This window comes from Apus apus, chromosome 1 (assembly GCF_020740795.1).
Source record: "Apus apus isolate bApuApu2 chromosome 1, bApuApu2.pri.cur, whole genome shotgun sequence".
NCBI classification, from domain to species: domain Eukaryota; kingdom Metazoa; phylum Chordata; class Aves; order Apodiformes; family Apodidae; genus Apus; species Apus apus.
The window spans coordinates 148,380,122-148,401,495 of record NC_067282.1 but is presented as its reverse complement, the minus strand read 5'-3'; the positions used below and the strand labels follow the sequence as shown (position 1 = coordinate 148,401,495).

Below are 21,374 nucleotides of genomic sequence, written 5' to 3'. Positions count from 1 at the left end.
AGGAAGATTCTATTACTTCACACTTCTCACATCTGTATTACTGTTCAATTGCAAAATATGTCGAACTGCACACATATCCTCAGCAAACACTCAACAAAAGTACTGACTTGACCTGCTTGTCTTTAAGAAAAGCAAGTCTCCATCAGCAAATGCCAACTGCCATTGCCCTCAGTGGCTTTCAGAGCATTATTCAGATTTTGCTGAGCATAGATGTAGCGCAGTTGGGTAGCAAAAGTTATCTGCTCCTCCTGCTAAAATATCACTTGTAAGAAAATGTGGATACTCAGTACTCCGAAAGGTTATTTTTTTCTTCAGGAAGCCTGAGGACAGAGATTTACCACTGGGTTTATTTAAATAAGAAAAGCTATAATTGGGTAATAATAAAATGGAATTATCCTTATTTTCCTTTAAATATATGTACATATATAAAAATAAGAGGGTAACTACAGTTTCAGATAGTTTCTAAATACATTTTTCATCCAGGCTAGCTTTCAGCTCTACCTCTAGATGTTTAAATACATTCCCAATTTTCAGGACAAGAAATGGAAACAAATTAAAGAAGTACTTTAAATCACCATTAAGCCTTTGAATATCTTAAGTAACTTTGCTTTAGGAACATAACCATGGCTTCCAAAATAGTTTCCACACTTGTGCAAACTCCTCCAGAAAGAGGAGATAGGCAAAACCAGTCAGGTTTTCAAACTTTACAAAACCATGACGTGATGCTTAGAAAGACTGCAGTACGATAAATCTCTGTCTGATGATAAAATAAAATACACAAAGCAGATCTAAATCTTTTTTAGGACTGATAAATCCATGCTACTGTCTTAACAGGAATACATCTTTGCAGCCTATGAATTTTCAGAATAATTCATATTATTAAAGTCAACTAATTTTTTATTTAAAATATTATGATCATTCAGAGGCAGACATATAAATTCTTTTGACTGATCAGTCATTCTGCTTGTGCTTCAGCAGGTACCTTACACTTCTATAGCCAGAAGTTTTAACCTAGTCCAAGGATAATCCTGGAATTATCACCCTAAATGAGATCTGTGCAGGCAAGACACATTAATCCTGTTAGAATGAGCTCAAGAGTTTTACAGACACATGTGGATTTGCAGAGATCACAAGGTGTGGTGGTTTCCAACTGACCTCAATTTCAGAAATGGAATCTCCCAGAAAAGTGGAACATCTCCCTTATGAGGAAAGGCTGAGGGAGCTGGGTCTCTCTAGCTTGGAGGAGACTGAGGGGAGACCTCATCAACGTATACAAATATGTTAAGGGCGAGTGTCAGGAGGATGGAGCCAGGCTTCTTTCAGTGACATCCAGTGATAGGACAAGGGGCAACGGGTGCAAACTGGAGCACAGGAGGTTCCATGTAAGTATCAGAAAAAACTTCTTTCCTGTGAGAGTGACAGAGCACTGGAACAGGCTGCCCAGAGAGGTTGTGGAGTCTCCTTCTCTGGAGACATTCAAAACCCGCCTGGTCACGTTCCTGTGCGATGTGCTCTGGGTGATCCTGCCTGGGAGGGAGGTTGGACTGGATGATCTTTCGAGGTCCCTTCCAACCCTAAGATTCTGTGATTCTGTGAAAGAACCTTCCAGTTTTGGGAGGAGAGATTAAGATAAACACACAACTTCTAGTAATTTTTACATACATTGCTTTGTTCATTTTTTACAGTTCATAAACAATCTTAAAAATCTCTACTTCATTCTTCCCATATATGAGGAAGTACCATGTATCGATGCCAATGACAGGATTTTCTATTTTACTGAGGGCCATTTTTGTATAAACAAAAGTACTGCATCACTATTAGTATTTATTGAATTTCAAAAGGTGGAAAATTTAAATTAATTTTGTATTTGTTAAAAATAACCTATTTACAGCTGTGGTATCAACACTCTCTACAATGAACATATGGCTGCTGTTTTCCCTAGAAGGAAAGATGCACTTACTTTATCTGGAATATTGCAAATTATCTTTGCATAGCATTTGTTGTTGTCTCTGGATGGCACAGTCCATTCCAGTGGCCAGAAATGACTATGGTACACCTGGAAATACAACACAAGTATATATAAAAATAAGTTATGTAATTCCACAGCAGAGAGCACAATCTTCCAAACATTCCCAGATAATCTCAAATCTACTTTGTCTACCTCCAAAAGCAGAGTTTTTCTATTGGCTACAATTGCTTTTGGAAATCACACATGTAAAAACTTCCAACAACTGTGATGCACCACAAGGATGAACTAATAACTCTTCAGTAGGAATCAGCCACACACGTAGAATTTGGAATATGTGAAATCAGGGTGAGACTCTTTCCCCTTGATGATTGCCAAAGATTGAAGCCTCTACAAAACAAGCACCAGTGTAATCAAACACTTAAAAAAAGAAGCCGTTAAGTGTAGTACACTTCCAGGATGCAGCTCACCATGCTGTCATTAAACTAGACAAATACAAGCTTCCCTCATGGAAGGCCATATTGTCTCTGGGTCCATCCAGTATGAAGGCAAAAATATTTCTCAGAGCAGTTAAAGGGAAGAAACAGCCTCAGAGCCTGGTTTTAGGAGAGATGAGGGCATGCTTTTTGCATGCTTTCTCAGATTATGCATCATTGCAGAACGCGAAGTACATAAAAAAAACCCAAAAAACCCCCAGAAAACAAGACCACATTCTTCTGTTTGCCCCAGCCAACACCATGGGACAGATTACTAACTGCAGACAAGGCTGTTCACCCACCCATATAGCATGTATTTCAGAAAATGATGGTGTTTTGAGGAACAGTTCCACCCACAACTCTCAACAACTCCCACTTCAAGCTAACCTCAAACTGATTATTATTTGAAGTAAGCTTTTAATTGATCACTACTCCAGTAAAAATACATCTCTTTGCAAACTACGAGACAGCTCAATGTTTTTATATTAATGGGGCTACAAGGCATTTATAGGCATCGCTCTCTGCAACTGAAATAAACAGGTCTGAATGATGGATGCAACTCAATAATCCTACTGAAGCTTGTAAAAGTCAATATGGTGACATGACAGAGAGGTCAGAATAGTTACTACTTAGCCATGATACAATTGCTTCTGGATGCATACTTTCAAAAACAGCTTGAAGATGGAAAGTGCATTTTCCACAAAGAAAGGTTCAGTGTTACACATGGAACAGCAAGAATTTGACTCCGTAACAAAAATTTGACTGTGTATATAGAAGCTTTGTGGGTAGAAGAGTATTTAAACCCCTGCCCACTAGTCAGGTTAACAGTACTTGACACACTGCCATTTTAAGTCATATTTACTTATTTTCTCTACAGTCCACATGAAAAAAATCTGACAAAGCTAAGAGGAAGATAAGTTCGCAACTTTATGAGCCACCACTTAATCTGCTTATTAATTTTATATATATATATATTTATATATATATATATATATATGCTATATTACTTAACAATGCTCCTCAGGTGATCTTCATGGAATACAGAAGTTCAGGACTCCCTCCCTTCATGATTTCTCTAATGTGGACTATACAGTATTTTTTAAGAACAAGCCTTAGGCACTAAGTGCTTACAGAAGTCTAATTCTACTCTTGACCAGCAATCCCAGTAAATGAAAAGGGATCATTTGCGTGAGGAAAAATGGGAAAAATGAGCATAACAGAATTTGGCTTTGTGAAGTGAAAATCTCCATGGCAAGGAATTTACTGCCCTGTAGCTGCAAAAAGCTCCACTTTGACATGAAAACCAATGTGTTGCCTTCAACACATAACCAGCACTGATCTATCCTGAAGTATTTGCAGACACAAAGAAACCTTTTCTTTTTTCTTTTAACAAAATATTCCACATTAATTCAAACTCTGTTGCCAAAAATAGAATGTATCTGCAACTAGAGCTACAGGAATTGGGGAGTACTTTTATACCATGTCTAGGAATTGCCAAGGGTGGCAAAAATGTACCTAGTCACCTGCTGCCCTTACATCAGAACACAGAATGCTGGTTTAGTCACTCTGACCATTATTTTAAATTACAAATTGGGAACTTAAAATCCAGATGAAACTAAGGCATTTACCTCAATGTTTTCCTCTCCAAACTTCTCCACCGCAGCCTCTTCTGAATATCCACAGGCTCCATACTCCAAAGGAGTGAATACAGTGGTTGGAACATTCACATAGTCACACTGTGTGGCATTCAAAAGAAATTTAAAAACCCACCCAACATTAGTAATAAAATCAGCACAACAGGTAAAAATTCAGCAGTCTGAAATTCAGACAGGAAGAAAAGTTGGATTATTTAGATTTCTAAAAGTTACCTTTTCCTTTTAAATTACAAAAGTTGTTTTAAATTAAACCATAGGTTTGGTGGTGTCCCTCTCAGAGGCATTAACTAGAGCAAGAATAGAAAGAATTTAAAGCCACACTGACATTAACATGCATAGATAAAAAGAAAGAGGAGCTTCAGTGTCCTGTTTTAAAGACAAACCACATCAAAGGTGTGGTAAATTTTTAAAACAGATAAAAAGTAGACTGTTCAAGAGCCTATGCAAAACATGTTATTTTTATCTGGGAATGCTGCTGAAGAACCCTACCATCAAAACCCATCATCTTTTTTATCAACAGTGGCCTAGATGGTGGTGCCAAAGAATCAAAGACATGAACTAGAGTCATTTGGGGGGACAGCTGGAAATAGAGCTAATACTGTGGGTCTAATCACGTACCATGAGAGATAATCACTGTCCCCTGACTTCAATGGAGCTTTACAGTGTCCTGGAAGTTGTGTCTCGGCAACCTCTAGGCCTGACCACCCTCACTATAAAGAAATTTCTTCTTATGTTTAAATGGAATTTTCCTGTGTTTCAGTCTGAAATCCACACCACTGAAAAGGGTCTGGCTCCATCTTCTTTAGTCTCTACCATCAGGTATAAATACACATTGATATGAGCCTCCTAAGCCATTTCTTCTGCAGGGTATAAAAACTGCCAGCTGTCTCAGCCTCTCCTCAAATACCAGATGCTCCAGTCCCCTAGTCATAACCATAGTCCTCTGATGGACTTGCCTTATTCTCCTTGTACTTGGGAGCCCAAAACTGGACACAAAATCCAAACCTGTCTCACAAGTGCCAAGTGGAGAGGAAAAGGTCACTTCCCTAAACCTGCCGGCAATGGTCTGCCAGGGTGCATCTGATGCAGGATGCAGTCCAGGTGCTGGAGAGTGTGCAGAGAAGGGCAACGAGGCTGATTAGGGGTCCTGAGAACTGGCCATATGAGGAGAGGCTGAGAGAGCTGGGGCTGTTCAGCCTGGAGAAAAGGAGGCTGAGGGGAGACTCTCTACAACTCTCTACAGCTACATGAGAGGAGGTTGTACTGAGGCAGGTGTTGGCCTCTTCTCCCTAGTGACTAGTGATAGGACAAAAGGAAATGGGATTGCACCAAGGAAGGTTCAGGGGGGAATATTAGGAAAAATTTCTTCACAGAAAGAGTGGTGAGGCATTGGAACAGGCTGCCCAGGGAGGTGGAAGATGCCCTGTCCCTGGAGGTGTTAAAAAAATGGGTAGGTGGGGTGTTTCAGGAGATGGTTTAGTGGTTAGGGGTTGTAGGGCAGATGGTGAGAGTTGATGATCTTGAAGATCTTTTCCAATCTTGATGATTCTATGGTTTTATGTCACTGACCTTCTTTGACACAAAGGTACATTGCTGACTCACAGTCAACTTGTCCTCCAGACACCCTAAGGCTGTCTCTGCGCAGCTACTTTCCAGCTGCTGGGTCCCCAGCCTGTGGTGGTGCATGGGTTTACACCTTCCCATGCACAGGACTTTGCACATCTCCTTCCTCAACTCCATTAGATTCTCGTCAGCCCATTTGCCTGGCCTAATGAGGTCACTCTGAGTGACAGCACAATGACTGGGTGCATCAGACACCATAGAATCATAGAATGATTAAAGTTGGAAGGGACCTAAAAGATCATCAGGTTCCAAACTCCCTGCCATGAGGAGGGACACCTCACACTAGACCAGGCTTCACAAAGCATCCAATACGGCTTTAAACATCTCGGGGGGGGGGCATCCACAAACTCCCTAGGCAACCTATTCCAGTACCTTACTATCCTCATGGTGAAGAATTTCTTCCTAATGTCTAACGTAAATCTACCCTCTTTCAGTTTAAAACTATTACTCCTTGTCCTATCACTGCCCTCTCTGCTGAAAAGCTCCTCCCCAGCTTTCCTGTAGCCCCTTCAGGTGCTGGAAGGTCACTATAAGGTCTCGCCAGAGCCTTCTCTTCCCTAGGCTGAATCGCTGGAGCCAACTCCCCCAGTCTATCTTTGTAGCAGAGGTGCTTCAGCCCTTTGATAATCTTGGCGGCCCTTCTCTGGACCCTCTCCAACAGGTCCATATCTTTCCTGTGCTGAGGGCCCCAGAACTGTACACAGTTCTCCAGGTGTGGCTTCACAGAGCAGAGGGGCAGAATCACCTCCTGGCCCTACTGGGCACACTTCTTTTGATGCAGCCCAGGACACAACTGGCTCTCTGGGCTCCAGCGCACACTGGCGGCTCATGTCGAGCTTCTCATCAACTACCACTCCCAAGTCCTCCTCCTCAGGACTGCTCTCCAGCCATTCTTCCCCCAGCCTGTATTTGTGCCTGGGGTTGTGCCCACCCAGGTGCAGGACCTTGCATTTGGCCTTGTTGAACTTCATGAGGTTGGCACTGGCCCACCTCTCCAGCCTGCCTGTTAAGGTCCAGCCAGTATTGTACTTCTCCCCAGTACTGTATCACCTGCAAACTTGCTGAGGATGCACTCTATCTCCAGACCATTAATGAAGATGTTAAACAGTACTGGACGAAGTATCCAACCCTGTGACACACCACTAGTGACCAGCCTCCAGCTGGTCTTTGCAATGTTGGTCACAGCCTTTTGAGCCTGGCAGTTCAGTCAGTTTTCAGTCCACCTCACCTTCCACTTACCTAGCCCATACTTCATTGGTTTGCCTATGAGAATGTTATGGGAGACGGTGTCAAAAGCCTTTACTGGAGTCAAAGTAAACAACAACCAGTGTTTTCCCCATGTCCACCAAATTCGTCATTCTGCCATAGCAGACCAAGTCTGGTCAGCTTTGTTTTATTTACAGTAATTTTAATTCCTGTGGATTTCAACTCTTAACTAATTTCCTTTGTGACTGGGGATTAACTAAGATGCAGCTTACCATTCTTTCCCCACCTATCCATAACACTTTGTTATGTTTTTTATAAAATCACTCTTTCTGGATTTGTTACAACAGCAATGTTAAGCCAGGATCCCACCTAAGAAGTTATTAATTTCTTGGATTCACTGAAAGAGATGATGCTTTCTTTGGCAGCCTGAGGATTTTCATACCTAGAGAGACAGTCATCTGGCATAAAATGTAAATGAAGACATATCCATAATATTGCAGGAAGAAAAAAATTCTGGCTCCTGCCACGGTTTTCGTCAACTTTCCCTGGCTGATGTAATGACATTATGCACACTGATTTAGGGTCTGTTACTGCTATACCTGCCAACCTAAAATAAACAGCTCAATCAAGCTCTAAATCTGACCGACAGCTGAACTTGATATGAATACAGCAGGCTCTGAAAGAGAAAAACCTTTGTGCTTATGCCCTATGGTTATGAGCACGAGAGAAGCACCCACATCAGTGGTACTTGGGTAACAGTTCTCTAAAAGCACTCTCCCTTCCCCTGGGTGTAAAGAGAATGTGTAAATGAGTACCCATGTTACTCCTATTTGGACTAGCATAACTTGACTGAAACCTACAGTTGCAATAGTATGAAATGTAAACACTGCATTGATGAACTCAACATCTCAGATGTAAGTACATGCTGACTTATTGGTACATTCGATCTTCCTTTGTGTCTACCTTCAATTAGGAGCAGAATTAGGTATTAAATTGAAAACATATGGATGGGAAGTGAAAAAAATGGCGGAAATAATGTTGAAAATTAAGAACATCACAAACCCTTCATACACTCTTATTTAGGGAAGGTAGGTAGGTTCAGTTAACTGCCTCTGAATTAGAACTAAAGCATTTAATGGGACGGAAGTGATTGCTGACTTTTAGGGAAGGTGGTAGAATTAAAAACAATTATCTCAGTTAATTTTATTATCAATATACTTTGAGAGAAATATAAAACTTCCTAATAGGAAGTAAGAGACTACTGTTTCATCTATAAGGAATTAAATTCATCCTACACAATTACCAGACCATATCTGCAGTAATATCTCTGCAAAGGGAAAATTAAAGTGATCACCAAAGCAAATCCTTAAAAGCCTACTGAGTTTTCTATCAAGCAGACTTGCACTCTGCACTTAGAAGTAGAGCAGTGACAGTGTTGTGTAGCAACTGTTACTTACCTTTCTGGTTGCCCCTGCGTACAGCCTTTGAACTAACAATCTTCCTGCCTGGATTGCCACTGGTGTGAGCTCCAGCTTGTCCTGCAATATATCTCCAACAGCAAAGATATACGGCACGTTTGTTTGCTCCTCATCGTTGACAGGAATTTTTCCTGTTCTGCAATTTGAATTAATAAGAAAAAAAGATCTAAGTGTTCTGCTGTGAAGACTGGAGGTGTAAATAACCTTGCACAATTTAGGCCCTTTGACTTTGAGAGCAAGGCACATATTTGAACTATGAGGGAAATAAGTCATATTCATAATCTCACAGCCTTGGGAAAGAATGTAAAGTAGTGCACATTTCACTAAAACTACAGGAATTTATGCACTGGGTAAGGAGGTAGTCCCTGAAGTTGCAATCCATCTCCTGAGTAAATTCTTTGCTGAGGCATGAATCCTTCCCTCAAACGTGCTCTACCACCAGCTGACCTGTGTACTGGCAACCTCGAGGAATGACAGTAAGACATCATCTCCCACTCAAGCTGTAGGACGAAAGAATTTCTCCACTACTGACATTCCAGTCCAGTGGCAGAAGTAGCTTCTATATACTGACCCTTCAGGCTTCTGCACAGACACAAGTCAAGCTGTTAAACACTCTACTTAATGGACAGCCACCAAGCTTTTTAGCTATAAGCATACCGAGCTAATGCAAGTTTTTAATTATTAATATTTTTCACTTCATTAATAAATGAGATAGTGCAGTAATTACTGCAGGAAACATATGTAACAGGGAAAGTTAATCAGACAGGCACAGAAACAGTCACACAGTTACTTGAGGAATCAGTGGAGATCCCCATATTTAAAAAAATTACTTCATCCATTTTGCACATTATCAAACGTAGAGTTTATGATAATAAATGCAAATAATGTTACAGCTCATTCTATTAAGCTAGTAATAGGTGTCCTGATAACAGACGGATGTGTATTATTCTACAAGACAACATGAGTCTGACAATTTTGAGTGGACCAAAATTTTCACTTATTTAGAATGCCACAACAGTGCCCTTAAGTAACATCATTCACTGTGTTCATACATAGAGATAGATAGGTAGGCAGGTAAGAAAGGCAGGTAAGAAAGGCAGGTAAGGTAGGTATCAGCTGCCCTCTGTACTGTTTTTCCATTGACTACCAAGTCAATTTCATGGTTCTATGGCTTTTCTTCAAAGGGAACATCTTCTAGGCTCCACATGCTTAGAATATGTTTTAGCTACCAATATCCATAATGTTACTGCTGCAATGACCTCACTACATTAAACATGAAAACCTCTAGAGGATCCAGACTGCTCCCAAGAGCTGCTCTAAGGCAAGCAATGCTCTCCTCCAAAATCTAAAACACATCAACTCCAACTGTGAGTTTAAGGAATGCTACTTCGACCGTGCATTTCAAAACGAAGTAGCATTTTGATTAAAAATTTAAACAAAACCCACCACACTAAAAGTCTGTATGAACAAACAGATCTCTGCTCCAAGAGGTGGTAGAGAGAAAAAAATAGGAGATAGGAATAAGAGCACAAGGAACAACGGATAGATGCTAGAAAGTCCACTCACTGGAAGAAGCTGAGACTAACCTGTGAACCTAGACAGAATGGAATGGACATTTCTGACTCCCAGCATTTAGGAACTGACATTTCAGTATCAAAGAAGTAAACATGGTAATACTATGGAAAAAAATGCAGCTACCTGCTACACTGTCTACTATCCAAGTGTATGCAAAAGGGAAACAGATTCTTCCTCAAAGCATTTGAATATCCATGCACCATCACCATTGCAGTAGTGAATGACACAAGCTCACTAGCCAGTGGTGTACAGACATCTGCTCTTACTTTTCATTGATCTTCACTCCAACTTTGTCCAGGCCGATTTTTCTTGTGCATGCATCTCTTCCAATTGCTAGCAACACCTGCAAAACAGCAATGAACATATTACTCATTTATTTAAACCTCAAAAGTGCATCTGCATATGGCTCTCTATTATTTTAATTATATACCAAGGATTAGTAGCTAAGGCTTGGTCACATTTAGATTAATAGGTTTGTTACCCATTGTACATTGACAGAATTGAAGACAAGCCACACCATCACCATGACCTAACAATACCAGGTTTTAATGATAAGAAGCAGCCTTCCCTAGAAAATTATCCACAGAGTAGTCTCAACAATTCAATTAGCGCCGGGAAAGGGTTCTTCAGGAAGGAAAGTCAGGTGCTTAGGCAAATAGAAAGACCATAAAATAACCTGTTTTAATCAGAAAATATAATTTACTTATATAGGCTCTCAGACAAGTCACTGCTAAAAATATTATTTGTTGAACATGACTTGTTTGAACATTTATTCAGAATGATGGACAGACCAGGCCAGATTCTTACTTATCCTCTTAACTTGGCTACCCTAACAAGCAAAGTAAGTTCCATACTATCACAAAGAAAAGTGCTATTCCCTTTGCAGTCTTGGACAACTGCCCAGGTAGCCACACAAAGCTACTATGACAACTAAGAACTGTGCTGAAGGAGTAAGAGATCTGCTTCAAGTCTTTTGGATGACCAAGCATGCCAGATCTTCAGAGCTGAAGGTCTTAAAATGCATCATAACAGCTCACAGCTACGATGAGGAGTAAGAGCACTGCAGTGAAAGATGTAGTAACAAGAAGAAAACAGAAGTTTCCTTAATGAAAAGACTGCATCAGTTTGCTGGCTAAAAAAAGCTTTCACTACGATGGACCAGGAAAAATAGTATTGCAACACTGTGCAATGGCACTGCTATTGTTAAACTTTCTCATAACACTAGCACTCAGATGTTTTGAGGCATGTCCTTTTTATGGGATGACTGATGCACTACACAGATGAACGAGGTCACTGGCACACAGTATTTGCAGTCTAAAATCCCAGGCTGACAAATGCTTGTCTCTACCCACTCTGTGTAGCTCCAAATACCTAATTCACAACGTCTGTTGTTTTTTTTCTCCTTTCAGCATCAAGGCTTAAGAAAATGAGTGGGGTGAGGAGTGATGGAAACAGTCAATCAAACCTATAATGGCATACCTGCACACTGCAATTTTACTGTTTCAAGTGTGTAATGAAGTTCCCTGACTGATTTGTTACAGGGCATCAGTTGTTTTTGTGAAGGTGTTGTGCCAACAACAGGTCTTGACAAGACATTACATTTCTTTGTTTAGCTCTTGCTCAGACCATTGATTTGTGCTAACTCCAGAACATGTTTTAGTTACTATGAAAGTTATTATACATCATCACTTATAGCTTATGACAAATATCCTACTGAGGAGAAATCCTGCAACTGACTGCACATGACCAAGTTCATCTACACCCCTAAGCTAAAAAACAGGTTTCAAAAGTATGCAGCTGATCTGGTAAGGCACATGGGAGTCATGATCATGCATTCTGGGACTTCTGTCACATTAGTTACCTGTTGATTGTGTGTAATTAGCACATTGTAATGATTAAAAATAATTTCCAAAAATCTAAACTATGGATAAAAACACTTCACAAAATCTTAACATTAAATGGAAGGCTATTTCACGTTCTTTATGTATCTAAACAGCACTTACAGTGTTGTATTCCCCTTCAATTATTTCATTCCCCTTTGTGGACTTGGCTGTAACTTTCAATCTTCCAGGAGTCCCTTCCTCAATCTGCTGAACCTACAACATTAAAGAAAAAAAGAACAAGGTTTAGTTTCAAATAAAGTTATGCAAATGCATCTTTGTCCCATCACATATCTTACCACTGAAAATACATGTTTAACCATGACCTAAAATTCAAATATTAATTCTAAAGATATTTTTACCTTTCTCTAGAACTGTAATTAGTTCTTGCATGTTTAAGCATTTTGGGATATATCCATGCACTTATTCTTATGAACAATAAGAGCTTGTTTCTGGTCACTAAAGTTTATTGATAGCTAAATTCTTGTTCTAGGTCACCATGTGAGCTGCTAGGATCAACTAGGGACGAAGGAGGGGAGGAGAAAGGGAACTCTTCATAACATGGAAACAGCATCAGACATATTCTTCAACTGCACTTTGAGGACCATTGTGCCTTCCACCCATGGGAAGCCACAGTTACAGTCCAGCCCTTAGCACTTACAGGCTTTTGACCTGTTTGAATGAGATTAGACAACATACGAAGCTGCCATGGCTTTGCAGGAGAGGGCAGCAGCTGGCTCTAAATGGCTGAAAAAACACCAGCAGCTTAAGAACACAAAAAAGTAAAGATTTATCTTTTAGCAACTGTGCTTTTTGTTCAGAGTAATAAAACATAAATTTTATCTAAACCAATGCAAACCTTCAAATACTCCCTCTTCCACACCCCTTCCTTCCATATACTAGAAAAATAAAGCAGAAAGAGGAATAACACTGCCTTAATTTCCCAACACCCTTTTTGCTCTGATAAATAAATCAACTAAACAAGTGAATGGACTTTGAAGCTACCTAAGTGGATTCTCTTTTGTCCTCACTAATATTCACTGGACTGTGAGGAAAGGATTGGCTGTCCTCAGTTACTGTCCTTCCCTCTAACTTCCCAGAGCAGCATGGCACTCAGCTTCTTCCCAAGGCTGGGTGTACATACAAGAGACACATACATGTGCAACACCTAACTTCATTCTGTGAAACTTTTAGTGTTCCTTCTACAGAAGAGAAAGTACTTTTCAACAGCTGCCCTAGTTCCTACTTCCCATTCAGTATTTGAAAACAGAAAAAGCAAAATTTCTTCCCCTTTTTTAATTTATAAAAACCATAAACCTTCCTTGCCATCCTACCAATTTCAAAGGATCACTGTCTTAAACCTCTACTATTCAAAAGCAGCATTATTTGTAATAATTAATCTTCTGTCTTCAAACTTTCCAAGGAAAGGTTTTAATAAGCACAACATTCATAACTTCACAACCAATGTTTGAAAGAGATGAGAAGACCTTCTAAAAATATATTCAGCAATTTAACTTTAAGGATATGCTCAAATGAAAACAGAGACAGTGGCAGTGTGCAAGGTTAATGGTTAGACTTGATGATCTTAAAAGTCTTTTCCAACCAAAACAACTTTGATTCTATGAAATATTTTATTATCATTGAAATCAAAGCTATGTAGTGAAGGGGCAGGGTAAAATACACAAAAGTGAGTAGACATTTTGGGAGCAGAGTGATGGGTTCCTATTTGCAAGGATTGCACGTGGAGGAGACCACGCACAGCTTAGTTGAAATGATCTGTTTCTTTTAAGATCAATTTCGTCCTTTCAAAGTCCCCAGAAGAGCCTACAAAAAGTTATGTCTGAAACAAAAGCTAATCACTCCTTTTCATACATCATTGGATTTCCACACTGCAAACCAGCATAAAACACAAAGTTCCTTGAAATATCCCACTTTGACTTCTCATAGCACATCTCCTACACTCTGTAAGAGAGGCAGAGGATCAGAGACACAGTGTGGCAACTGGCAAGAGCATTTTTTTAAGCTACTCTTGATATTGCTAAGGGTGAAAATGAACAGTCTTTGCACAATTTAATGCTTTAATCCCCAAGTGTTAAGCTCAGTAACATGCTGGCTTAATGCCAAGTTGGAGACTGCTTAATATGTTATCTCCTATTTCATAATAAAGCACTAACTATTGTGAAGAAAAAAAATTAAGTAAATTAGTTACTACCCTCTGAAGTCCTTGATACAGCAATTCTTTTTAACCTGAATTTGCCTATACATGTACATAACTAGCTACCCCAGTACTCCCACTGAATTCAAAGGAAATTGAGCAAGCAGTTAAGGACTCTGCCTGGTAAAGGATATTAGATGGATACTTACAAAGCCCATTTACTTCTCTGAATAGTCCACCCAGCCTAGGTGCATAAGCAGTATTTGCTGGATAACAATTTGAGAACTGGCAATGAAAATTGTGGCTACTGGTGATGCGATGGCCTTAATCTTACAGGATCTAATCTGTTTAATTATGAGCCTGCCAAAACTTTCAGAGATTTCAGAAAAACTGGTGAATTTAAGTATATTAAATATTTGCAAGGCCAGGATGGGCAGGAGTAACAACATTTTTAATACAACATACACTAACCCACCTATTTTGGATAAAAACAATGAACTCCGGAACCTCACAAGATTTTAGCATTAAGACTAAATTGTACCTTCCAGTTACATAAGATTCATGGACTCACTTGGTTTAAAGCAAAAATTAACCCATACTATATCACAGCAGAACCTGTATTGCAAATTCAACTTTTGTATTCACTAAAATAATTCACATCTGAAAACATTACAATAGGTGTATCTCAAACAATTGTAGTCAAAGATTACTTTGAGCCTACCTTGATTGGCACAAACTCCCTAATAAAGTTGATTCCATGTTCTTCCATATATCCACCAATTTTGTTTGCCATATCCTGGTCAAATCCTCTTAAGAGGATGGATCTCACCATTACAGTGACATCTAATCCAAGACCTGCAAGAAATCCTGCACATTCCAAGGCAACATAGGAAGCTCCAACCACCAGGGTTTTCCCTGGACAGTAAGGCAGAGAGAAAAGATCATCACTGGTAAAAAAATAAATAAATAAAAGAAAGTTAGAGACAACCAGAAGAATGTATTACTCTGTATATTTATCTAACTTCTTCTGTAAGAGTAACACCTTATTCCTTTTCCTGCTCACTAAAAAAACTGAACAACTGCATTTTTTGGAAATTCAGCTGGAATACAAGATCAGTACATGACAGATTAAAAACTTCTAGTTAGGAGTACACAGAAAAATAAAAGCATGAAAACTGAATCACCACAACAATTTTGAGGGTTTTTTAACAGAAACTTATGAAAAATTGTTAAAATAAGATAGGGTATTTTTTTTCTCTGAATCTTCAGGTATTTTGGTGCTAACTTTAGCTCCTGAGGGCTAAAAGGAAGACGAAGAAGTTCAGCTTCAAGATAAAAATACCATCTTCACTTCTTTGAAGACTTATCCTTTTGCTAAAGCATTGTACACTGTGGCTGGTACGCACAGGCAATAAAACAAATTAATGCAAACCACAGTAACTGGCAAAGATAAAAGTACAAAATTATGAAAAACACATTTATTTGCCTGCTTTCCATTTATTTCAAATGCTTTTTGAAGCTACACCAGTTCTACCACACTTTGTACCTAGACTGTAAAATCAGAGCTTCTCAAGGAAGCACAGACTCCTGGAGGCATTACACTTGCTCAGCAGAAACTTTGGCAGAGTTTGGCAGTGGAATCCTCCAGAGATTTAACTCTAAAATAAGTGCCTCTTTCTCAGCCAACAATTGCAAAGGCTAAACGTATATCCTCTCTGCAAATGCTGTGGTGGAATAAAATATTATTGTGAAATTAAAGGCTACATCATAGTTCCTGTCCTCCAGGGAACCCACTGAAGATTACACAGACAGCCTCAACATAATAGTCTTTAACTCTGGCATTCCTGACTCGTCCACCTTAAAGTTATTTTAAAGCATCACTTTACAGGCTAAATTATCTGTTACCTTTAATTTCACTACTTCTTATTAAAGGAAAATACACAACATGGTGTTTTGGTTTCATGGGGATTATGCTGGTTATTTATTCCATTGCTATAGGTTTGCAAGCCTGTAATTCCAACCTCTGTTTCTACATTAAGCAGCTTAAAAGTTTCTCATATGTGAAAACACATTTCATCTGTATATCAGGGTTTTTTGTCAAAATTGGCTAGAATTGCTTGGTTTTATCAATTAATCAGACATTTGAAATGGGTTTTCTGAAAAGCTGAATTAACTTCACTGAGTAGGAGGAAAAAAAATTGTGTTGAGTTTTAAGACTGTCCAGTGTATAAAGACAGACAGATTCCTGTCAGCTTCACAACTGCTTTACATCTCCTGCTTTCCTTGACATTTGAGCAGGTATGTTTACTCCAAACAGACTGTGCTCTTCATTACCATAAATCTTCAGTATTGTGGACTGAAAGACCACATGGAAAAGAGAGGAGGTGGGTGTACGGGTAACTGAGGCAGAGCTGGTAAGTTAATTTTCTGACGGACATGCACGTGATTTCTGGTATTCTCAGTTACTGCTGTTATCAGTCAAAAACAGAAACACCCTAGCCAGCCAGCCACAGTCACGTGGTGTCTACAAGACACCAACATTTTTGCCACCTTAAACTGTGCCTACATCCATTTTTCTTTGCTTACCTTCCCTAACAAAAAGTTACATAGGAATGAAAACCATTAGCCAGGCAATCCTACTCATGCTTCACCACTTTCTCTTACAGGTGAAGCATATACACAGGGTTAATGACTCAGTCTTTCTCCCTGTTTTTACCTGCTAATGCAGTATTCCTTGTCTCCAGGTATACCAAGGTAGCGTGGTCGTTCACCAGTGGCAATGAGAAATCTCTCAGCTGTGTACAGCTTCTCAACTCCTCTTTTATTTGTTGCCTGTGGACAAAGTATTAGTTCAGAGTATTTCACAGTTCTATCAACGGAAAAAATTATCCTACTTGAAAAGCATTTCTATTCAGAAAGTACAAGAGAAGATCCAGCAAGCAGGGCTAGGGATTACCTTAACTGTGTGTGGCCCAACAAATTCTCCATATGCATTCTCGTATGTGACTTTCTTGTCTCTCAGTGCAACCCGATAACCCCAGTTCAGTGAACTAATGTAATTCTGAACAGATTCTGTCATAGTCATCCAGTTGTGCTTGACTGTTAAAAACAAAAGAGAAAGGTTCATCTTTCAGTCTCCAAGTTCTTCTTTTTCCATAGCCAACTTTCTATTCTCAGACAGATTTTCTGTGATCCAGTTAACACAAGAACATTCTGTGGCGATCCCTTAGGTGTTGTGTTACCTTCAGAAATGGAGTAGTACCTTTCTGCTTTTATTCACATAGCTACCTTATAAAATACTAACACAATCAGAAGCTAACAGATCGAATGCTGCAAGGCAATAAACCCCATGGCTTTAGACTTGAACAGCACTTAAATTTATGTGTAATCTCTCTGAAGTTGACTCACATTGTCAAAGCCAGCTTAAGTGTAACAAGCAGCTGACTGTGAAAAGAACCTCTGGATTTTCAGCACAAATGAGAAAACTGTGAAAAATATTCTCCTTCTTTACCTTCTTCTGCAAACTGCCATCCAAAGTTGCGTGAATCTTGCAAGGCTTGTCCCAGTAAAGCTGCCTGGTGCATGAGTTTTTTAGGTATACAGCCCACATTTACACATGTTCCTCCAAGACCTGAGAGAAAGGAAAAAAATGTGGGTTTTGCTTCAGTGTGACTGATCTCAAAGAATAATCAGAGTCTCATTGTAAAGGAGGTTTACTCAGGGTTTTCAATGAGGAGAAATTTACCCCATGAGTTTCCCAGAGGCGTAGGCGTGACGAAGTCCAGCACCATCACTTTCTTTTCATATTTGGCAGCCTCCTGCAAAACAAATTAAATAAGACACATATCTAAATATTAGAGGTTAAATGTGGAGTAGATGCTAACATCACACATCGCTGAAAAGCTTTGTGACTTTTAAATACGTAATAATTAATTATTTGCAAGGGAAAAGCAAGGTAGTCATTAATCTTCTGAATTAATCTGTGCACTCAGAAGGGAAAAAATGATGAAAGGAAGAAAATGGGCAACCATCCTGCTACACAACAGAATGGTACCAGTTGATACACAGCAGACTCTGGGAGTCAAATCTCCTCTCTTCTTCATTGTGTCTGTTTGTTCCCACTATTTCTCAACATGCTATTTACTAGTAACATATTTAACAAATTCTTCATTAATCCAGTCTTCCCTTCAAAGATGGTTACTCAAACTTTTGTCTAAAAACCACATCACACAATGACATAAGTAATCACATGGCCAAGTATTACAACTGTGTTTATTCAGTCTTTTCCCTTGTAGTAGAAGGAAATTTTGAGGACAACTTGTAGTTGTCAGAATCAGCTGCTGCTCTTCAAGTTACTCAATCTGCAGCAAGTTGACTTTATTGTCAGGATAAGCAGATGCCATCCAGACTGGAAAAGTGGTCTATTTCATTATATTTCCCCTGAGAAGTTTCACTAGCAAATCTACAAGCAATGTGTGTAAATGATACTGAGAACTAGAATTTCTATACTGATTCCATAATTCCCTTTGTGTTTCTTAAGAAAAAGGCAAAAATCAACAGCGATAACTGGTAGCAGAAAAAAACACACGAGTAAGCACTACACAGCTGAGAGACAACAATGTCAGATTCCCCCATAAAATGCAGCAAAATCACTTTGATACATGGAGTAACCACAACTGTGCTGCATCACATGATGAGCAGACATGTAAGCAATAACAGCTATAGGCACAGGACACTACCCCAAGGCCTTGGGAGCAGCTGGACTGCATTCAGCATTATGTTACCAGTAATACTTGTTAATCCAAATAGTTGACAAGCAGCATTTCAATTTTAAATGTATCTTAATTGATGTAAAATGTAAGTCGTATTTCAAACAACACAGGCTGTAGACACCTTTGGAAAATATTACTGTACTGGATTTCTGCTCATGATTAAAAGATCAAAGTTGGCCAAGAAGCTAAATTGCTATCCATCAGAAGCACCTCTGAGAAAGTTCCTCAGAAAGGTACTTAGGGACTGAGATGAGTTGCTAACACTCCTTTATAATAACAACTCTTCTATAAAGCTCAAAAGAGCTGTACTAGTGTTAGCTAACTAGCATACACAGATTCCCCAGCTTCCACTCAGCTACCTGCTCACATAATACAGTGCAGCATTGTGTTGCTACCTCGGTAGAGATCACAAACAGATATGACCACACTTCTGCAGAGCAGTACACCCATAGCGACATAACCTGCCTTGTAGGCTTTTAAACCACACTGGGTTCAGCACAGGGCTACAGGAACAAAACAAGGTTGCTTATGGTTAAGCACCAGCCTGGCACTCTGTTCTGGGGCTGTGGTTGGGTTGCAGAGTCAGCTTGGCAGTGTTTTCACTTGCTGTGGAGATATGACTCCAAAATAACAAACTCTGAGCAGAACATAGAAAGGAAAGGGAAGATGTGCACACAAAGCTGCAGTGTGAAAAGCACTGATTTCATTAACCTAGTTAAAATGCTGCAAATCTGAATGTAGGTACCTGGAACTTGGTTTAATAGCTGTGTAATTGTTGTTTTTTTTCCCTTTGCTTTGCTTTTTAAAGCACTGTATGTTAATTAACTAAAAAAAAATGAATAATTTAAGTCAAGTCAGAAGTTTATTCATGTAAAACAGTTTCACTTCAACTTCATGAAACCGATTTGAAATACACACATTTTGCTGTTAGTGATGCTGACTTTATTGATCTACCATCTTCTGCCCTACTTGACAACCATTTGAGAATGCTAAGAAGCAATATACTTTATACACTGAGTTGAAGGAATAAGGCAATTTAACTTCTTAGCTACAAACCTTTGCTGTCCCACAGCTGAAGAATGATACTGCTATAGCTTCATAACCTAGCTTGTGTATACAAGAAAGCAGAGCAGTCTCCTTATGGAAATTTCAATGGATAGCTGTTTATTACTGCAAGCTAGTTTTGCATTACTGCAAGCTCCCTTTTATTCTTGTTACTCTCTTCTGTCCTAAAACATCCTCATTCTCTGAAAAACAATGTCAGCTTCTCATTGTGGGTCTTATTTTATCTTCCATCCTATGATAATAGTGCCCTTATCAACGGGAAAGCAGTAAACTACCAAAATACATTATGGACACACAGCACATTACAACCCACCACTCAGCACTGCACTCTTCCATTGTAACAGAAGTTCTTCTAAGGGACCAAGGTTTAGTGTTAACCCAATGCTATGCTGAAATATTTTCTCCTCATTTTCTTTCACTCCACAATGACCTCCTTCTCAAGAAGGACACAATGACCACTTCTCAAGAACAGAAGAAATGTCTCTTACTTGGAGGAATAATCCAGCTCCAGGTCTTGAGCAATGAAATGCTGAATTCACTTCTACATAGTTAATTCTAGCACAGTGAGAAGAGGCAAAATATGCCTAACTACTGATGGGAAAGAGAATTACAGATTTAAATTAAATTTCAGCAAGTTTCAAATATTTGGGATAATGACAACTCTAAGAGCTGATATATTTTGCATCACCGTGGATTCTTTTAGTTAATTCCAGATAAGCTTCTAAAAGCAATAATCTAACCAAAATCATAAATTATTTGGCCACAGGCAGGAAGTACTAGACCCTAGAAATGAAGGATGGGATGCTAACTCTGCTTGAGTATAGGCAAAATCTCCATTCATGCAACTACGTAAGCTCACGAATCACAAAATCTCCCCTACTGTAAAGAATTAAAACAACATACAAAACTACTTTTGAACAGATACTGTATTCAGATAAAACTAGAAACCTCCTGATGTTAATTTTTAATAGCTTTAAGAACTTTTTCAATTACTAGTTGAATTTCAATTCAACTACTGTTGAATAAATAAAATAATAAATACTGTTGAGATACCTACGTGCTGTTTCCCAACAGCATCATCTCACATTAGTGAGGACCAGGTTTCCTTCTACTAAGAAGTATACCATGACATTTTTCCATTTTTCTTCTTCAGAACATAAGGAAAAGAATCTTGTATAACTGGGGCTAACCTCAAAAGAACACCCAATGACTAGGCAGAAATGTTATGTCCCTGCAGTGTTAAAGACACACAGCTCCAAGATGCTGAGGATGTCACCCACTGACTTACAAGGAAAGCATGAATTTGTGTTTTCTCTTTCATACCTTGGCAGCTGCCAGGCCACCTGAGCCCCCACCAATGACAATGAGATCATAGTCGTACGAATGCGGCACCGATGTTCCTCCGTTCATTTCTGTTAGTTTCTGAGGCTTGTCTCCCTTATGCACCTGAACAGAGAAAACAAAAAGGATTAGGGAACATCGAAACAGAGGCAAAAAAAATCAGTATTTTCAGCAGCAAATAT

The 21,374-nt window shown here is 39.2% G+C and overlaps 1 protein-coding gene across 10 annotated transcripts in view; it reads right to left on the bottom strand.

The window, feature by feature from the left end:
• Positions 1 to 21,374, bottom strand: part of TXNRD1 (thioredoxin reductase 1) — a 52,923-nt gene that overhangs the window by 5,651 nt on the left and 25,898 nt on the right. For 9 of the 10 annotated variants that reach the window (XM_051614308.1, XM_051614326.1, XM_051614316.1 and 6 more), the window contains 11 exons: positions 21,175 to 21,297; positions 17,760 to 17,832; positions 17,526 to 17,645; positions 16,971 to 17,113; positions 16,731 to 16,846; positions 14,736 to 14,961; positions 11,983 to 12,075; positions 10,246 to 10,322; positions 8,384 to 8,540; positions 4,071 to 4,178; positions 1,961 to 2,056 (listed from right to left, as the gene is read on the bottom strand). In XM_051614308.1, coding sequence (XP_051470268.1) covers positions 1,961 to 2,056; positions 4,071 to 4,178; positions 8,384 to 8,540; positions 10,246 to 10,322; positions 11,983 to 12,075; positions 14,736 to 14,961; positions 16,731 to 16,846; positions 16,971 to 17,113; positions 17,526 to 17,645; positions 17,760 to 17,832; positions 21,175 to 21,261 — 1,296 coding nt within the window. In that variant the 5' untranslated portion in view covers positions 21,262 to 21,297. Of the gene's footprint in view, positions 1 to 1,021; positions 1,603 to 1,960; positions 2,057 to 4,070; positions 4,179 to 8,383; positions 8,541 to 10,245; positions 10,323 to 11,982; positions 12,076 to 14,735; positions 14,962 to 16,730; positions 16,847 to 16,970; positions 17,114 to 17,525; positions 17,646 to 17,759; positions 17,833 to 21,174; positions 21,298 to 21,374 lie in introns of those variants that run through there. The other variant, XM_051614258.1, reaches the window with a different exon arrangement.